The sequence below is a fragment of the Fistularia commersonii genome, chromosome 21, assembly GCF_037954325.1.
Source record: "Fistularia commersonii isolate RoL2024-O1a breed Wild chromosome 21, RoL_Fcom_v1.0, whole genome shotgun sequence".
NCBI classification, from domain to species: domain Eukaryota; kingdom Metazoa; phylum Chordata; class Actinopteri; order Syngnathiformes; family Fistulariidae; genus Fistularia; species Fistularia commersonii.
The window spans coordinates 14,454,839-14,473,896 of record NC_141304.1 but is presented as its reverse complement, the minus strand read 5'-3'; the positions used below and the strand labels follow the sequence as shown (position 1 = coordinate 14,473,896).

At 46.8% G+C, this 19,058-nt stretch overlaps 2 protein-coding genes across 5 annotated transcripts in view; one reads left to right on the top strand and one right to left on the bottom strand.

Moving 5' to 3' along the window:
* Positions 1-3,414: 3,414 nt before the first annotated feature.
* The window catches only part of tacc1 (transforming, acidic coiled-coil containing protein 1), a 32,523-nt gene continuing 16,879 nt past the window's right edge, over positions 3,415-19,058 (top strand). The window contains exons 1-2 of one of the 2 annotated variants that reach the window (XM_086167846.1): positions 3,415-3,550; positions 3,676-3,866. Coding sequence is in view for 1 of the 2 variants with exons in the window: in XM_086167845.1 (XP_086023971.1) it covers positions 10,380-10,429 (50 nt within the window). In the remaining variant the exon portion in view is untranslated. Of the gene's footprint in view, positions 3,551-3,675; positions 3,867-10,236; positions 10,430-19,058 lie in introns of those variants that run through there. The other variant, XM_086167845.1, reaches the window with a different exon arrangement.
* Positions 11,111-17,411, bottom strand: aggf1 (angiogenic factor with G patch and FHA domains 1). 3 transcript variants are annotated; one of them, XM_086167850.1, is made up of 16 exons: positions 17,328-17,411; positions 17,178-17,239; positions 16,887-17,074; positions 16,021-16,120; positions 15,745-15,932; positions 15,495-15,626; positions 15,114-15,314; positions 14,855-14,924; positions 13,361-13,463; positions 12,518-12,569; positions 12,332-12,433; positions 12,088-12,253; positions 11,912-11,991; positions 11,714-11,835; positions 11,536-11,635; positions 11,111-11,455 (listed from the first exon to the last, which is right to left on the bottom strand). In XM_086167850.1, exons 3-16 carry the CDS (start codon positions 17,064-17,066, stop codon positions 11,219-11,221), a joined length of 1,833 nt encoding a protein of 610 aa, XP_086023976.1. In that variant the 5' UTR covers positions 17,067-17,074; positions 17,178-17,239; positions 17,328-17,411; the 3' UTR covers positions 11,111-11,218. The 3 variants fall into 3 exon arrangements, with proteins under 3 accessions (XP_086023976.1, XP_086023973.1, XP_086023975.1); XM_086167847.1 differs by lacking the exon at positions 14,855-14,924 and adding an exon at positions 13,574-14,006; XM_086167849.1 differs by lacking the exon at positions 14,855-14,924 and adding an exon at positions 13,574-14,006 and having other exon boundaries at positions 17,178-17,407.

The following is a 19,058-nucleotide window of genomic DNA, read 5'->3' as shown; positions in this document are numbered from 1 at the left end:
GAGCTCATTGGGAGAGAGAGAGGGATGGAGAGAGAGAGAGAGAGAGGAGAGAGGGATGGAGAGAGAGAGAGAGGAAAGAGAAACGGAGAGAGAGATGTGGGGGAGGCTGGTGGAGCCCATCGCCGGCTTCCAGGTTTAGAGGAAGAGTCTGGATTCGCAACATTGAAGGGATTAACAAGGCAGATATAGCATGGCAGGTGTGTGTGTGTGTGTGTGTGTGTGTGTGTGTGTGTGAGTGATGAGATTTGTTTCACAGATAAAGTCGCACAAGTATATTCTTGTTTTCATGGATTTCTTTGATTATCGGGAGAAACTATCTTTGGTACTTTGGATTGTTAAATCAACCGGGATATGGAAGTATTCTTTCTTCTGATTGGGTTCTCCTCCCACCAGCAGCCAATCATCTGCCTCCTCTGCAATCTCTTAACCTCCATCCTTGAGCCTCTCTGGTCTTCCTGTAGACCTCCTGCTCGGCAGCGACAACCCAGATCTTCCCCGTCCCTCCTCTGTCGAGGCCAAACCATCTCAGTCCGACTTTTATATCCAGAACTTCTAGCACGTGCCGTCCTTCTGGTGGATTCCTGGTCCTCTGATCCCTGGAAGCTCCACATCTTCCTTTCTTCTAAACCAGACAACATGGCTGCTCTCGCCTCCGTCTTCTACACCTGTTTTTTTATGCTCTTTATCACCCCGACTTTCCTTCACCTGTTCCAACCTGCCTTTACAAAATCTCAGTCGTCTTTCCCGACAGTCCGGAAGTCACGTGCCGTTTCCCGATCGGCACGAAGAAAATAACATCACTTCCTCCCGAAACGTGTCGTTTTCGCTCCAGGCCGCCAGAACAGATGAAAAAGGATGAACTAAAGCAGGAAACGTGGGCCGGCGGAAAAGTCGGCCCCGGAGACCAGAAGATTATGAATGTCTGTAAATCATTATCCGTATTGATTTGGGAGTTGAGGGCTCGGGTGGCCATGTACCCATCATGTGAAGCAGATTTATAGTCTTCTTTTTCTCATTTCAATGTCGACGCCCCATAATAATGTTGGTTAAAAAGCAGCAGGAATGACTGAGAAAGGGTTTCTCGTCCTCCACAAACGCTGGAGTTTCTGCTTCCCTTTTCTCCTCTCTGAGCCTTTCCATCTCCTCGACGCGTTTCTCAGAATTAATGCAATGAGGCTGTCGTGTGTCAGCGTATGTTACCCGGTGGCCCGTTGCCAGGCTACAGTGCGAATGAAAGGGGGTTCGGCGAGGGCGAACGCACGACGACGGAATCCGTCCGGCTCCGCCGCGGAAAGGAAGCGGCTCGACAGGCGGCGATGACGGAGGTGTCGGTATAAATCAAGGTGGAGGAGACGTCTCTTTGGCGGAGAAGCGGTGATGAGCACTTTAACGAATCCGTAATCGGGCCAAAGTTCACGGGAAAACACACACTCCCATCATCTCCGGAGGGCCAGAATCGTGAATAACAGAAGTATTGTCTGGTTGATCAAGCCCGGACGGCTGTATCTCTGCCTCGGTTGCCGGCCTAAACGCGCCGATGCCATCATAAAAACTGCGAATCAAACCCCACCTTCTCAAGAGGATCGGAATTTCTTGGAAATTGAAAGTCACCAATAATCTTGCGTTTCGACAAATTGAGTCACCGAGGCGCCGCGTCTCTCCCCAGGCGGGTCCTTAGGTGTGCATTTATTTCTGAGTCACGCAAGAATCTGTTGGCCATAAACAGCAAATTGCGCTGCAACCGTCTTCAGCCGGTGAATCAAAACAGCAACTTTTGTTTTAAAGGAATTGAGGATTTCAAGAATGAGTCCGGGCTTTCCGAGAAAGTGCGTCTGCTTTCTGAAGGGAAGCCACAAGGGGGAGACACCAGTTTACCGGTCGACACTTTAACAGCCTGTCACACTCCCCTCCCTGAAAGGCGTGCACACCAGCCGCCTCGCCCGTAAAGCCTCCTGCTTTCAAGGAAAAGGTACAGAATCCTCCGGGGCTGAACTTTCCCCCGCTCTCCCTCCCCAGGATGCTCCCGAAACACCGGAGTCTGACAATATATCGTAATATTTCCACTTTTTTGTTTGCCACTTCTGCTATTTTGCAGTGTCACAGAGAAAAAACATCACGCAGCTATTGTACCATATACCTTTACGCTATTATTTATTGACCTTTTGCACTAAACTTTACACTAATCTGCTAATCTGTATTCAAATTACATATTTATACACTTCAGTCTTCATGCCATCTCACCGACAGTTTGTATCTGCGTGGACGTTCCACCTTATAGCAGATGTATAAAAACTCATGGTTGCATGGAACGGTAACAGTATAAATGGAAGTGTAATCTAATGTCAAATAAATGTAAGCGCTCCTCAGTGTTAAATAACTCTGAATTTATGACTCATTCAAATTCAAAACTTTACATATGCATTTGCAGAGATGTAAAAAAATGATGTTTACTAGTTGCTCGGTTACAAAGCTAGCTTTCACTGCTTCATTGTTTTTGGATGCTGCTTTCGTGAATACATTCTGCTGCCATCGTTGTTTGGATTTTAATAAGAATAAGAATAAGAACAACTTTATTTATCCCGAAGGAAATTGTTGTGCCAGAGTTTCAAGTAAAACGTAACAATAATAAATAATAGTAGGAAATTGTATAAACAGTAAAAAAAAAAAAAAAAGGGCGGGGGATATAAGAAATACAAATAAAACTATAAAGTGTCAAAGTCATGGCTCTAAAGTGTAAAGTGCGGCTGAAGGAAGAGGAATTAAAAAGTCTGATAACTCTTGTTGTTTTTCCAGGAGGCTAACTCCGGATAACTTAGGTCCATGTTTGGTGTCAAAATGCAGACGTAGATTTTACTCTTTGACAACCGACGCTGCCTCATAACACAAAAGACATACCGTTTATTCTCCTTGAAGCACAAACGTGTATTTTCCTTCCAGTTTTCCTTGAAACAGCCTTCCATCTGCATCAACTTTTCTCTTCCTGGAAATTTAAATTTCTCATTTCCACTTGTTGAAAATGGCATCGATGTGGCGGGACGCCGTCACTTTGCGGGGAACAACATCAGCATGAATTGTGGGAAATGTAGTTTATGGTCAAAATGCACGTTTGACTTCTTCATTTCAAGACCTTTTAAGAAGTTCTCGCGGGTCACATAAAATGACGTGGCGAGCCACACGTGGCCCGTGGGCTTGGGTTTGACACATGGGCCTTATTGTTTACCGTTGACAAAACGATGCGATTTACTCTTCAATTTGCACTCTATTATTATTATTTTGTACATTTCATGTGACCATGGGATCGTGATAAACGTCTTCTCCATTCCCCTGTTCATCTAGCACACCGACAATAAAGCTGACGTTGAAGGCCGACCCTGCTTTGTAAACCTCCCGTCGTTCCCGTTCAACCCGGCTGGGCTGCACGTGCGCGAGCTGACGTCGGAACGAGTCCCCTGAAACACAAAGCTGCCTTTAACTAAATCAGGAACGGGCCCCCGAGGGTGTGTGACGGCTGTACGGCTGCGGATGGACTCAAGTAGACGTAACCCATGATGTAAGTATATTTTGGTAAAGTAGTGAATAGTGCAGTGTGGAAGAGGGACAGCGCGGTTCAGTCCCTGTATTGCAGAGGAACTGCTGTGTCTTTAAAACCCACTGTGTTTCTGGCCCCCTGCCCAGGAGCTTCATTTCCCCGTTTCCCACTCAGCCACATGGACTGAGCGCCGCCACACAGAGGGAGCAAGTTTTCTCGCCGGGAGAGCGGCGACTCTGAACGGACGCCCCGAGCCGAGACGCGACGACCGAGGACTTTGCAGCGGGGGGGGGGGAAGAGGGGACGAAGAACCGTCTGCGACCCACGGAGCAACAAGGTAGGACTTCCTCCACATCAGGTGCCCTCGTTCCTCCTGCCGTTTGATTTGACCCGCTCTCGACACCGACGTGTAAACACCGGACGAAGGTCCGAACCTCGGCTGCCACGTGTGAGCTCTCGTCCTTTGGATGAAACGGATCTTCCCGACCGGCAGCCGGCGGCGGGTCTGGCGTTCAGCCCCCCCCCCCCCTCCCCCCCGCGCGGCGATTCTCTTCATTAAAGTTGCGTTAAGGAGACGAAGACGGCGAAAGCTGGACGTTTCCCCCGCGGCAGGAATTGACGTGTCTCCTGGAAAGAATGTTGGCAAGAACAATGAGATTAAGACAGGAAATTTTATGAGCGGTGGAAGCTCGGTGTCTGCCAGCGGGCTGTATAAACAGGATGCTTCATACACAAACACACACTGATGCTGTGGGTGACTGAACAGTGCAGACACACACACTCACACACACACACATATATATAAAGTGGTTGTTTTTTTATCAGCAGGTTGGTTTTAAGCAGATGCAGCATCATGTGGGCGTCAGGGCGTTCCTGCGAGGGCGCACCCTGCAGCCGGGGCTCCCGGGCCGGAAGGGCCGGAGTTTTCCCTCGGAATTTCTATTCGGTTCAGACGAGAATTTTTTTTTTCCGCTTTGGATGTGATGTTTATGCATGACATCACATTCTTCTATGTTTGCCAACAAACGCCTCATGGCGCCTGGAGAGGGTTACATAAGGCGCTTTACTGTTTGCGTTTTTTTTTTTTCACGAAAACGTCTACATTGAGTTCCTCCGGTTTAGCTGATGTGAGAGCCGCTGTTTCATTCCGCTCCGTTCAGAATTACCTCATATTCTATCCGGAATTTCTCTGGAATGACGACCATTTCCTCCCCCGTCTGAAAGACCAAGTCAGATGACCTTGAGGAAGCCTTCAAACCCCCCCGACTTCCTGACCTCTCCTCTCGGTCCTTCTCGACTCTTTCGTAACGTCCAAGAACCCGGGTTTCGAAACCGCGCGCTTCTGTCTTTCCGTTTTGCTTTGCAGACGGGGGGGCGGGGGGGGTACGTGAATGCAGAAATGTTTCTCACACTGGTGAGGCCCCCCGGTCTCGTGCCTCACAATGGAATTACAGTCTTTACACAGTTACAGGCCGGGCAGGCAGACATGTGGCTGCAATGAAGCCAGAGTGCGTCCGAGAGACGGGGGTGACTCTCCGCTGCAAAGGGGAGTGGAAACAACTGAATCATACTTGTTTGTAAGAACCCGGGAGAATCGTGAACAGGGCGTTCCTGGCCGGACATGAAAAGACCAAAAAAAAAAAAAAAAATCTAAAACAGATTCCACTCCGCACAGGCACCTATAGACTCCAAAACACACTTGTGTGACGTTGTGTAACGCCGGGTTTGCATCCGTGTCACTCTGATTGTTCACTGCTCGACTTTTGATCCGCACGTGAAATATATCCGGATGATTTGTGGGTGGGCTTGTCGATATCTTGGAAGCGTACGGCTTTGGGCGGCTGCCCGGGGACGCCAGCTGCAGAACGGCAACTTGACCTTTGTCAGCATTTGGGGGATATTTACTGGAAGAGATGCACACTGGGGCGGCGCGGTGGTTCGCGCTTCCTCCTCACAAAACGTCCCTGATTGGATTCCCATGGAAGGGGTGGAGCGTCCGTGTTCTCCCCGTGTTTGCAAGGGTTCTCCGGGTTGTGTGAACGCTGTCATGTCTCTATTTGACGTTTGAATGAGGAAGGGAATTGTTGTCACTGTAATTTTCGTAGTATTAAGCGCACCTGAATATGAGACGCACCGGCTAAAAATAGATATATACGTACATATATAGGCGGCATGAGATATTTACACAGAGACATTTTTTTTTTTTACTTTTAATTAAATACATACCGGTAACATCCACAAATCCATACAGGTGCTCCTCATTTAACGACGTACTCAGTGAACGACAAGTTAAGACGGGCTTTGCGATAATATTAAAATACGCGCGGAATGTGCTGACAGCAGCTTTTGAGGGAGTTTGTATTGTACGTATATATTCGTGCAAATAAAGATATTAAAGGGGGAAAAAGGTAAAATAGCGCAGCACAAATGGACGATATCTATGCAATACGCTAGAAATGGACCCCTTGGAACGTAACCCCGTCGTTTTAGTGAGGACCACCTGTACTGGAAATGCTTTTTTTCCAGACAGCGCCTGTAACACGGCTGATGAAAAAGATGTAATAATAAATAAAACAAGGAAAAGTCCATCCATTTTCTATCCCAGCTTTGACCTTCACCAGCTGATCACTATCTCGGTCTTCCTCCTGCGCACTAAAACCATTAAAGCGACTGCCCTTGAACGCTCTCGGAATTTAATTTATACGGTCCGATGTGACGAGGCTAAATGTTTTGGCGGCGTGAAGCTCGTTAGCCCCAAAAAAATCCATCAATTAGCCGCATCGTTGTTTAAGCCGAAGTGTTCAAAGCATGTGAAAAAAGCAGCGGCTTATAGTCGGGAATTGACGGTAGTTTCATGTGACGTGAATGAGAGGGTGAATAGTTTCACGTCTCTAAAGCTTCACAAAGTAGTATTTTGAAAAAATGTAATTTGAAACTTAAAAAATACATGTATGTAATTACATGATGTATAGATTTCAGCGACCGAGCTCGGATCAGCGATTTCCTCTCTTCAAACGCACGTAAGCGTTTAATCCAGGCTTTACGAGATAAAGCTGCCAAATGTGAATCCACTGATCCAGGTCGACTTGGCCGGCAAACACACGGGACGAAAACAAAGGGAGGACTCCTCCGATCGCTGAGCTCCTGTCTTTGTGGGGTGGCAGTGAATGATCACATGACTTGTGTGTGTGTGTGTGTGTGTGTGTGTGTCTTTGTGTACATGGCGCAGGGCTTTCATTGTTAGCTGTTTTTCTAAAGCCCTTAAAAAGCTCTGATAAATACAGTTGGCGGGCGCCACTGACCAACCCAATTTACCAAACGGGGTTTGGTAAATTAATGTGAAAATCATCATTACATATACAGTATATATATATTTATACAGGACTGTCTTAGAAAATTAGAATATTGCGATAAAGTTCTTTATCTTCTGTGATGCAATTACAAAAACAAAAATGTCATACATTCTGGATTCATTACAAATCAACTGAAATACTGCAAGCCTTTTATTATTTTAATATTGCTGATCATGGCTTACATCTTAAGAAAACTCAAAAATCCTATCTCAAAATATTAGAATATCATGAAAAAGTAATTTTTGTTTTTTAATTGCATTACAGAAGATAAAGAACTTTATCACAATATTCTAATTTTCTGAGACAGTCCTGTATATATATACTGCTCCAAAAAATAAAGGGAACACTAAAATAACTCATCCTTAATCGGAATGGATGAAATATTCTTATTAAATACTTTATTCTTGACATAGATGAATGTGCTGACAACAAAATGACACCAAAATGATGAATGGAAATAAAATGTACGAACCCATGGAGGTCTGGATTTGGAGTCACACTCAAAATGAAAGTGTAAAAACAAACGACAGGCGGATCCAACGTTGATATTAATGTCCTTAAAACAAGTGGACACTTTGATTTCACACAAGTGTGATTGACTTAGAGTTATATTGTGTTCTTTAAGTCTTCCCTTTCTTTCTTTTTTTTTAGCAGTATTTATATATATATATATATTGTTTCTACTTTCATTTTCTGAGTTAGATTTTCCAAAATTACAGAGGCGGCAGAGTCTGGCCCAACCCTTGACCACAGTGGTCAACTGCTGCAACGACGTTTAGGCTATTCATGGAAAATCTGAATGATGAAGATGATGAAGGAGTAGTTCAGGACGCACAATAAGCAAAGCTCTCAGCGTGCTGAATAGGCCGATGCACGACGTCCCAAGATTAATGGCGCGTTCCGCACGATGACAGAGCTCCATAACAAGCGTGCCTGGATTTTTTCCCGCCGGTTCCCACAGTGACAGAATATCCCATAAAACTGTAATTCTATTTTGGCTCCTCTGGAGGAGAAGAAGGCCTATGTATGGCCTGGTGGCTCAGCGGGAAGCTCAGAATAACAAGGTCGGCCGTCCTCGGGCGCCGCGTTGGCCGAGTCCCTGCGTCACATCTGAAAGATCCGGAATAGGAAGCAAGAGCGAGGTGGCCGGTGTATCTACGAAAAGGATTGGCGATGACATCGGCGACGAGCACGTGAGGGAGGAGATGATTGACGGAGAGAAGAAAGAAAACAAGGAATGATGGTTTTTTTTTTTTTTTGTTGCAAAAGCACAGACAGTGACAGTCTGTGATGGATCTGTGAGCGGCGAAAACATCCATCCAGGCGACAGGGGCATTCCTCCCAGTCAGCTAGCATTACGTGACACTGCTGTCCTCTTTTGTCTGATCTGTGTGTGTGCGTGTGCGTGTGTGTGTGTGTGTGTGCGCCCGCAGCAAAAAAACAATAACCCAGTCATGAGAACAAAGCGGAAAAGCATTCATCCTGATATCAAAGCAGATCAGTGATATTCTCTTGTCGCTTATCAAACGAAGGTGTTCAGTGTGTGTGTGTGTGTGTGTGTGTGTGTGTGTGTGTGTGCATAGTCATAAGACTACTGTTGCTGCAAATGTTAAGCTGTGGATGGGTTGGCGGGGCGGGCGTCGCTCCACACGGAGGTTGGGCAGTTCGATTCCCGGTGCGTCATGTCTGTGTGTTGACGTGTTGTTGGGCAAGACACCAAACTCCCACCTCTGCTGTTATCAGCGTGTGTGTGTGTGTGTGTGTGTGTGTGTGAGTGTGTGTGTGTGTTATCCAGTGTAAACCTCTCTGAAACCCCGAGGTGTAAAACAGGGGTGTCAAACTCATTTTCACAGAGGGACAAATCAGCATTACGGTTGTCCTCAGAGGGCTGCATGCAACCAAAATGTAAAATGAGTGTAACTACTTCTTAATGTTAAATAACTCTGAATTTATGACTCGTTCAAATCCAAAATGTAACATATGCATTCCCATCTTTCTTGAAACGGCCTTCCATCTGCATCAACTTTTCTCCTCCTGGACATTTAGGGATCATTTGTATTTCTCAATTCCACTTGTTGGAAATGGCATTGATGTGGATTCACTGCGATCTAATGGCGAGACGGTAACATGATCGGCATGAATTCTGGGAAATGTAGTTTAAATGTAGCTAACCTTGACAATTTATTTTCTTACTCTCCCTCCTTCCTACTATTATCTATTATTGTTCTGTTTTTGCTTGAAACTCTGGCACAACAATTTCCTTCGGGATAAATAAAGTTGTTCTTATCTTATCTTATCTTATCTTAAGGTGACTTCTTTATTTTAAGACCTTTTAAGACATTCTTGCGGGCCACAAAAAAATAACATGGGGGCCACATTTGGCCCGCTCACCTTGAGTTTTACACATGTGGTGTAAAAGCTCCATGTAAGCAGAGAGCGTTTAATCACCGATTCCAATGATTACTCTTCTTCAGCCACAATCTTTTTAAAGTATTGACTTCCTCCCTCGATGACAGAGAATAAATCTTTTCTTTGTAATGAGAGAAATAACCCGGCCCGCTAACTAGGCCAGTTTCCCCGGGAAACTTCCTCCAGACTTATGGGAGAAACCAAAAGAAACACACATGTGTGTGTGTGTGTGATGCCCTGCAGCCTTCAGCTTTGAGATTCTTTTCACATTCAGTGATGAAAGTGTGTATTTTCTCGTAGCTCTGTTAAAATCTGATTCTAAAGAGGTGACGGAAGTGGAAACTTTGAGTGAGAGCCTTTTGCCGCCCAGAATGGACAGTAAAGTGACACAGAATTTCAGGATTTTCTTTGAACGCCGACAGCGTGGCTTGTTTTTTTTCTCGGCCAATCGTTCTTGGTTTTTCCTGCATTGTGCAGATTGAAGCAGGAAGCGGTTCCTCAGAGGTTAACGTTCGTGCTCTCCAGGGGCGTCGGCTCCGTTCACGCGTGGTTTCTAGGCTGCAGCCGTGCTGCTACCAAGCCAGAGATTCAATATTGCATATACGGCGGGGCTCTCGAGGGGAACAGGAACCGATTGAGCTGTTTGCCCTCGAGAGCCACGTTTAGCATAGTAACAGCGCAGAAAACGAAAAGGCTTCCCTCGGCAGAACAGTGGCCCAGTGTTCCTCTGAATGAATGTCATAAACTGGTCAAACCGGATCGCTTAAGGCCCCCAACCCCGTCCCGACGCATCAACAAATCTTCATCTCATGACTCTCAGCATCTTTCTAAGTTCTACAAACACAACTGTGTCCAGGAATGCGGTCGGATCCCTCGCAGGTTTATTACACTGTAGTATCAGCGGTGAGCTTCCAGTGGAAGCTGAGGGAGGAGACGCGGAGGTATCTGAGGAGGGCGTGACCCACCTGGCAAGTGTCACAGAGGTGCGAGTGGAAGGCAGGAGGGGAGCGGGTTGGCATGTAGCCGTACAGGAGGACTATGCATTTACGCTGAAAAAGGGTAAACAAAGTGACGGAATCACTTGAAAAATGGGCGGCAAGAACAGCAAGCAGGCCGAACCCGGGAGCCACAGCGTCACGTGAGTGTTTTCCGAGCCGTCGTCTCACGGCAAACCGCGCGATCGAGCATCTCTTCCTGCCGCTCGTCATCGTGCGGTTCATTAACACGCCGCCGTTTTCCCTCGGCTGCTTCCTCTTTCTGGCTGCTTGTTTGTGTCTCCTGGTGTCTGCTTGCATTTTTCACCTCATCGCTAATACGGCTAAGAACACAAGACACCGTGCGGTTTGTTTGCTCTTCTGAAACTAAAATGCGACGCGAGTAGACACCCTGACAAGCAATGTGCGCTGTTTACACACACACATACACACACCCATCAATTGATAAGGCGGCAGTGTTTGCGCACAAAAGTATCTTAAGTGTGTGTGCATGTAGGCACACGTGAGCAGCTCCTAAGCAAACAAAGACAAGCAGCGTGAGGAGATGTGATCTCTAGCGGACGCCCGGGAATCAATAACCGGTTCGTTTGTGAAGACGGATCGCATGAGCTCGCAGCCACGGCTCTCGTCGCCGAGTGATTCGGGAGAAATGTAACGTCACCGTGTCAATATTCGCCTCGGGTTGTTCACGCTTTGTTTGGAAAGGCGTCTCCGCGCGGAAACTTCCCTGGCGTTCCTCTCCTGCGTGTTTTGTTCTGTGAACATTCCACACCGTTCCTTCTGAAGGGTGAAGCGGGGCGAAGGGAACAAACCGGGGCCCACGGTTCGAACTGGAATTAACATTTATTGCACGTCAAAGTGTAAAGACTGATTAATCGTTAAAAGTGTACAACCTCGACAGCAATAAATATACGGTGGGTGTAATAACGTCGCTAGCTCTGGCAGTCGGTGCTCGTGGGGTCGGCGTCCTCGGCCCTGATCCAGGCTTTGGGCGACAGGTTCCCCTGTGTGTTGGGTGACTGCCCGTCCGGCTGGCAGGAGTCTGCGAATCTCTCTCGGGCTTTTTCCCAGTTCTTCTGGGATTTGGTTCTGGTCAGAGAGGCGTCGTCCAGCGACAGGGCGACCCCGGCCCCGAGGCCGGACTGGGACTTTCGGATTTGAAGCTGGATCTGTTTAGAGAGCGGAGAAAAATGTAAACGCGATTCTATTTTCAATGGCGAATCGCGACGGGAGCTGGACGGGGCCTCACCGGGTCCTTCATTCCGGTGCCCTCTTTGCCGAGTCCCTCTCCTTTCTTCCAGCCCATCTTTTCCAGCATCTTCCTTCCTTTGTTGACCTCGCTGATCTCCCTTTGAGAGAAGAAGACGCGGTAAGTTAACATTTGCCCTCCTTCTGCTCGTCCGCCGTCGGAACCCAAGCGTACTTACACGTGGACAGAAGCCGGGGCGTCGTCTTGTTGGAAAGTCCCTTCGCTGCCCACCGTCTGCCGGCGGCTCTCGGCCCGGTCCTTGTATTTGGGGTTTTTCAGGGCTTTGCCTTCCCCGTTACTCTGTTCACGGGAAAACGTTTTTTTATTCGCACGCATTGAGGAGGCGATCGATCGAAAGTAGCGTCTGGATATTTACCTGCAGGCCGTATTTGGCCTTCATCTGCTTCAGCTCCTTCTGTCTCAGCGCTTCCTTGTCCTCCTTGGAGAGCGTGGGGCCTTTGGGTGATGACACGGAGGGAATTTAAAGTGAGCGTGACGATATCTGGGTCGCTCGCGATGAACGTGTTCTTTCCGGATGCGTTTTGTCGTCACCTGAATTTTCTTCCCGCTTGTGTTTGCTGAGATGCGCCATCACCTGTCCGGGCTCGCAGCCGTCGCAGGTGTCCGTCCCTGAGTGGATGTGGAAGGACAGGACCGTCTCCCCCATCTTGACTTCATCTCCATGCATCAGCGCGTGAGGCTCGCACTTGGTTTTGGGCTGCGGACGACAGCGCGGAGAAAAGTCAGAGCGTTTTGTAATCACGGCGTGCCGCGCCGAACACGGGAAACTCTGTACCTGCAGGATCCTGTTGCCGTTGATGACGGTTCCGTTCTGACTTCCCTGGTCTACAAGCATGTAGCTCTGCTGGTCCTGGTCAAAGTACACCTCTGCGTGGAACTGGAGCAAACAAGCAAACTCTCAAAACCATCACATACACAACCCCGAATACACAAATCTACCTTTCTGATTTTTGTATTTTACCTTGCTAACTCCCATTTCGGGTATGCGGATGGCATGGTCCATTTCTTTCTCTCTGGAACGGGCAGACAAGAGTGAGAATATAATATAATAAGGCCAAAGACCATCTCATCCTGTCTTGACAGAAACACACCAGCATCGTGATGACTTCAAGGACTGGCCATTTTCCCTTTATTAGAAGGAAAGCTCTAAATTGTGGAGCTAGTTGCCCATTTCATTTAGCACACATTCTAATTCCTTTAACACAAATGTGTCAAACTCAAGGCCCGCGGGCCAAATGTGGCCCGCCACCTCACTTTATGTGGCCCAACATTAAGGAGTGGTTAGTTTTCTTTTACATGAGGTTACATTTAGTTACATTTATACTGTTACCGTTCCATGTGGCCCTTTGAGGGCAACCATAATGGGTGATGTGGCCCTCGGGGAAAATGAGTTTGACACCCCTACTTTAGCACAATGGTGTAGCTAGCTAGCCGGCACCCATCTAGTCATCAAAAACACATTCTGCATCTTAAAACTCTATCCCACCCACCTAGGGGGACTCCTAAAAAGAACCTGAGTGAATCAAATCTGGCGGTGTCTCATAGTTCAACTTTCTTTCATGACACAGTGAATGCTTACGCAAGGGTGTTTTACATGGCAGCGCAAGTGTGTGTGTGTGATGAGGTGTGGAAGAGGCGGGCTGCCATCGGCAGAGGGAACTAAGGGCACGGCCGCTGGGTTTTTAGCTCTCTGCAAGTGATGGCCATTTGTCTCCTTGTCTAACTAAAGTTTCTTTGTCTTCGACGAAAACCCCTCGCGAGACACTCTGATGGTAGCGCTGACAGGCGATGAGACGGCACCAACCTGCCGATGGTGGCTGCAGAGTCTGCGGTGATGATGAACAACGTGCCCACCTGCAGCACCGGGGATCTGACCACAGTTACCCGGACGCACGGCGGCCAGATATCTTTTGACGGTGTGGGGAAAAAAAAAAAGAGTCGTTAGCAAGCGCGTGGCCACGGGGCGAATCAACGGACGGGCGACGGTCACGGGGTTCCAGCTGGTTTTCCCTCTCACCTGCCTGACACTGAGTCTCCATCTCTGACTCTGGGCTTTTGTTGGGTGGGGAGCTACATGATGGTGAGGAGGAGGGAGTGGACTCCCACTCCTCCTTCTCTGACTCTGTGATCTCACCCTCCTCTGGCTCACTCTTCCCCTCTGAGTCATCGCTGTGAGCCACGGGACTCTTTTTCTTCTTCTTAGGGGTCTTAGATTTCTTCTTTTTCTTCCTTGACTTCCCCCTATCATCGCGGCGTGAACCGTTTTTCCGCTTTTTCCTCCTGGAGGACGACTTATCCCTTTCCCCTCGGCGCTTAGAGTCTTTTTCCTGCGCGTCCGGACTACTGGACCGCCTCTTGTGTTTTCGTGATTCTACGGTCCTCTTGGACGTTTGCCGCTCGACCCACTCCGTTTCGTCGTCCTCCGGTTTAACCTCGTCAAATACGAGCCCCTGCCGGCGGAGAGATTACATTTCTGAGCATTGTCTTCACTGCAGAGACGGCGGCTTTTTTTTTTTTGAAGTTTGTTCCAAAATTACTTGATACAAACTTCTGACAATTGGTCTCAGTTTCAAAGGCCGTGCATCAAACGCCTCCATCGACCGCTCGTCCGATCTTTCCAAAACAGTATTATCAGCTGCAAAGACTTTCAGAGTCCGGTCATTTCAGTTGGGCCACAATCGACTATTTAAATGTAAACTAAGTGTTTAAGGCTCCGGTAGGTCAATAACTGCTCTGAGGGCTTGTGAGCATCGCACTTGTGAGATATAATATTGCTTTTCCACCGTCATCCCCTCGGAAAACACTGTGTGATATTACTTATGACAAAGCAGTTATCAAAACACTATTTTTTTTTTTTTTTTCCAATTTGTTTTTGTATTTCACCCGTCACTACTTGCTGACACACTTGTCGCGTCTTTGCACCGGAAGCGCAGCCGGAGCTTCATTTCAGCTCTGAGACTAATCCATTTCACTGACAGCTCAGGGAAACACGAAGGACCCTGACGTAGCTTATGAGTCACCAGCGTGACCATCATGTTTGTGGGAAAACCATGGTGTGATGATACGGACAGGCGTTATGGGGGGGCGGGGGTTGCTATTGTGACAGTGGAAAATTTGATTCACTTTCTGCTTCGGAAATGCTAAGAATAAGGACTTTTATAGTAATGCATTTTTTGAATTCTGGATGCAGCCCAAAGGGGAGTGTGATGGGATGAGAATGTGTTATGGACAGGGATTAAACCAGGTGTTGGCCAGATTATGTGCTTAGTCGCTTTGAGTGTTGCTATTACAAGTGTACCTCTGGAAGAAGCTGTGTTCCAGTTTGAGCAAATCTTCATTTTAGCCAATGAGTTAGTCACTTCTTCAACCTAGGTCAGAGGAATAGTCTTTTAGTCAACTACTTTCAAGTTTAGAAAAAAGGAGGAAAGTGCGCATTTGAAGACTGAGACCAAAAAAATGAAACTCAAACTACGAAAAGGAAACGTCAAAGCCAGCAGTGGGTGAATAAACAAAAGGTGCAAAGAAGGCGTTCCACTGAGATCCTGTTTGTCACAAACCTTATCGCTTTGCTGGGAGTTTTTCTTGACCTCTTTCTTGAGCTTTCTGCTTTTCCTTTCGGCCGCGGGGTTGTTCTGGCCGGTCTCCGTTCCGCTCTGCGCAGCCGGAACCTCGATCTTGGAATGGAACTGGTATCGTCCACTCTCTGCGTCGTAGTAGTAGTAAATTCCCGTGTTGGCATCGTAGTAAAGCTGACTGGCCTGAGAATGGGAGAAATCACGGCAGATCACATGACCTGTAATATTATATGTAACATGTCTGCTTTGGCGAGCAAAGCATCACACGTCATAGACACCGATGGCATTTCTGTTCTGCTTGCTTAAGGCAAATAAGACAAAAAGGTCAATGGATTAAGAAATAAATCGAAAATGTCGACGAACCGAGTCGTAGTAGAAGCCGGTGCCGTGGTCGTAGTACATCCCCGTCGTCTCGTCGAAGACGAACCCAGTTTGTGTCATCGCCTCCTCCGCTGTCGCTCTCAGCATATCGGCGATGGATCCTCCGTCACCCCCCTGAGCATAAAAGTATATAAATTCCAATTATTAGATTTATGATAAATAGTACCCCCCCCCAAATGTACTGGAATCGGATAAGATTTTAGTTTTCCACGGTGCTTCCCAGCAGACACACCTCTGCTGTGACTGCGGCACTGCTGTCCGTTTGATCCGGCGCGCTCACGGCTGCTGCTGCGTCTTCATTTGCGGTTGAAACCTGGGCGTCTCCTTCCTCCGGCTCCACTGCTGCCGCCGCAGCCTGGCTTTCCTGAGGGGCGGCGGCCTCGGGGTTCTGGTAGTAGCTTCCGTAGTAGTTGTAGTAATCTGTCAGGAAACGGTGCCAAAGCTCTAACGGTCGGACAGAGACACGGTGCCCATTTCTGATCAAACTGCTGATGGAGAAACAACAAACCGGTCTCGGTCCACACATATTCCTCCGTCTGGGTTTCGGCGTGAACTCTGTCTTTGCTCCTCTTCTTCCACATGTGAATCTCTGCACTCAGCTGGTCAACCTGAAACATGACATGTTTGGGCAATGTAAAATAAAAGTAGTTACACCATGTAGTCCTAGTGATTGTAATGATCACAACCAGAGTAATAACTGTATTTGTCTTGTTCTGCTGAGTTAGAACACAAACAGAGCTGACGATCCTGAAGAAAACGGTGATCTAATGGTGTCAAATATGTCCATTTTCACGATTCTTTGCATTGAGTCAAAGTTGTTTTTACATTCAAAACGATTTTGTTCTCAATGTTTCTTTTATTATTGACTTCTTTCAACAGGTGATTTCTTCAAGCAATGTTTTGTAAGTTCAGGAAGGTCATTTGTCAACTTTCCATTATTTTGAGGTCAGCACAAACATCTCATTAGTAACTGCCAAAAGCACTTAACTATCAAATAATTTAAAAAATATCAATAAGTTATATTTTTTTAAAGAAAAAAAAGGTCTGGATCGCGGCTTTTATAATGAAAGGTAAAGACCGGATATATCGGACCGGATTACATCCACGTATCGATTTACCGCCCGACTTCAAGTAGCATAAGTTCAAATGTAACAATATTTACTTTGCGAGGGTCAAAATGAGTTTAGAAAAATATAAATTGGCAGCTATTTCAACGATCACCGTGCATCATGTTATTAAGTCGGATACGGGCAGGGAGCTACACAGTGGTAAATTAGCTATCCATGAGGCTTGACGTTTCGGGGAAAGGCGGGACAAAGACCCCCGGTCCGGAGGTTCTCCCGGTGAATCCCCGGTCGGCGGGGATCTTCTGACCTGCTTCCTCAGGTCCTCGTTGTAGCTCTCCGTGGTGCTTTGCAGCCTCTCCGACTGGCTCAGTTGCTTTTGCAGTTTGAGCAGCTCGGCTCGGCATTCTTTTAGCTCCTCTTTTAGCGACTCCACTCGCAGACGCAGCTCCGCCACCTCGGGCTCCCCTTCCGCCCCCTCCTTCTCCATTCGGCCGGCTGAAACAACCACAACCGGGAAGCCGCCGTTACTTAAATAACAAAAATCAAAACACCCCGGCGGATCATAACATCGGAATCAGAGCCGCCGGTTCCTCCTCACCGTCCGCTTCCACTTCGTCGCTCAGACAGGAAACTTCCTGCCAGCGCGGAACATGAGCCGACCTGAAAGTTGAAAATAAACATCTTAGAACCTCCTCGTTTTCCCGACACAGTCGAGAACATGTTTTGGATGAGAATTTAGGGTAGTTACAGTATAAAACCGTGAGGATGTTGACACACACAAAACAACCGTTTTGGCCACCGCCATTTACTAAGCTACATTCAACCGGAAGTCACTTCTTCTTCGGGGTCGGCGGACTTTCCCGCGGCGCAGCTTATACTGCCCCCTGCTGGTCAGATGGGGGATTACACCACTAAATTAGATTATTATTCATTCTTTATTTCTAATTTTCACTGTGCAGATTGCGTCACATTAATTTAACAATAATTTATCATTTGTTTGTGTAGCGTTAATTTTTATTTTAATTGATGTTCTTGATGGTAAAACTCAACCACTCGCTGCCAGGTGAGAGTCAGTGGACTTAAAATGATCTACGCCCTCCAACTGTTTGTTTTCCGCTTACCTCTATTTCATAAACTACAATAAAGGGAGGGAATAATGAAAATAATATTATATCACTTGGAGATGTATGTAATTTCAGTTTATTGGCATGTCCCCGAGTTACACAGTGTTGAAAGTTCATCGATGTGTTGACTGCACATGGTGAGTGAATATCGAAGTTATTTAATGAAGTTATTGAATGTACAGTAATTAAAAATCTTCATGAGAGAATATCATCAAAATGTACACTTTTAAGTCAGTTATAATGCAGATAATGTATTATAAACTGGGTTTATGTGTCAAAATGATGCGTGTATTTTGAATGAGGTTACGTGAAAAAATTCTCTTAGAATATCAATGATTTAATGATTCATCATTACAAAGAATTATACGCCGTCGTGGTCCCCCGCTATTCAATGACAAACGTTATTTCTGCAGATAAAAATATTTTGCTGTGCCACTTTTTGACCACGGGACGTCGCTGTTCGACAGCTCACAGCGGAAGGATGTGTTTTCTGCAGGGCTGAAGGCCCAGCTCCGATGTGGCAGGATGTGGTATCAGTCTGAGTCAAGGCCAAACTCTTTTCTTTTTCTACTTCAAATTGAGGGCACTTTTGTTTCTGTTCATTTGCCGGCATGTTTACGTCTCACTCAGATCCGAGTACAGCATAATCAAAATAACCAGCTCACTGATTCTTTCTGTTTTTCCTCGTGTTTGCTCAAAACAATGACCCACTTCCTTTTTTCGTCCTCCGAAACAACTGGCTCTCCAAAGTTGTTTTTCTCGTTAATGCATTTGCAGGAATGTGTGACATTTAGATTGGACTCCGATCCCAGGCTCTCCCATTTATTTGAGGTTCATGCTGCACTGTTGTTCTCTAAATCCGAAGCGCTCTGTTTAAATTTAAAAAAAGTTGTTGTGTCTAAACCTGACCTCTAACCGGTAGCGTTACTGTGCAGTAAGTCAACTTTTGGAAAAAAGAAATAAAACACATGTTGCTTTGAATGTTGACCCTGGTATGGAGATTAAATATAAATATGTGGTCATATTTGTACCAAGGCTGGGAGAACTTGAGTAAGTAATTTATTAGCTTTGGGATCGAGTAAAAATCAGAGTGTTTTGGTTTTTCCAGTTTGGGCGTTTTTCTGCGTTCCCGAGAAAACCTCCCCGGTTCCTCCTACTGCGGTTGAAACGCGAGCCCTTTTTCGACTTGTTTGGATTTCATCGGGGCTCTTGGCAGGGCCCCTGGTGGCTGTGGTTGTGGTAGAGAAGCCTTTGAGAGCGGGGTGGTCTTTTTAAGTAGAGACGTACATAAACGCACACACAAACACACACACACTCACACACACACACATACAGCTGCTTTATGCTCCCTACTG

What these genes read in the sequence shown, in the direction of transcription:
- aggf1 (XM_086167847.1), bottom strand. Translation starts at nt 17,066, where the DNA reads ATGGAGAAGGAGGGGGCGGAAGGGGAGCCCGAGGTGGCGGAGCTGCGT. An exon ending in GTGCCGCAGTCACAGCAGAG is followed by an intron (nt 15,627 to 15,744) that starts GTGTGTCTGCTG and finishes TTTTATGCTCAG; the next exon opens with GGGGGTGACGGAGGATCCAT. An exon ending in CCGAAATGGGAGTTAGCAAG is followed by an intron (nt 12,434 to 12,517) that starts GTAAAATACAAA and finishes TGTTTGCTCCAG; the next exon opens with TTCCACGCAGAGGTGTACTT.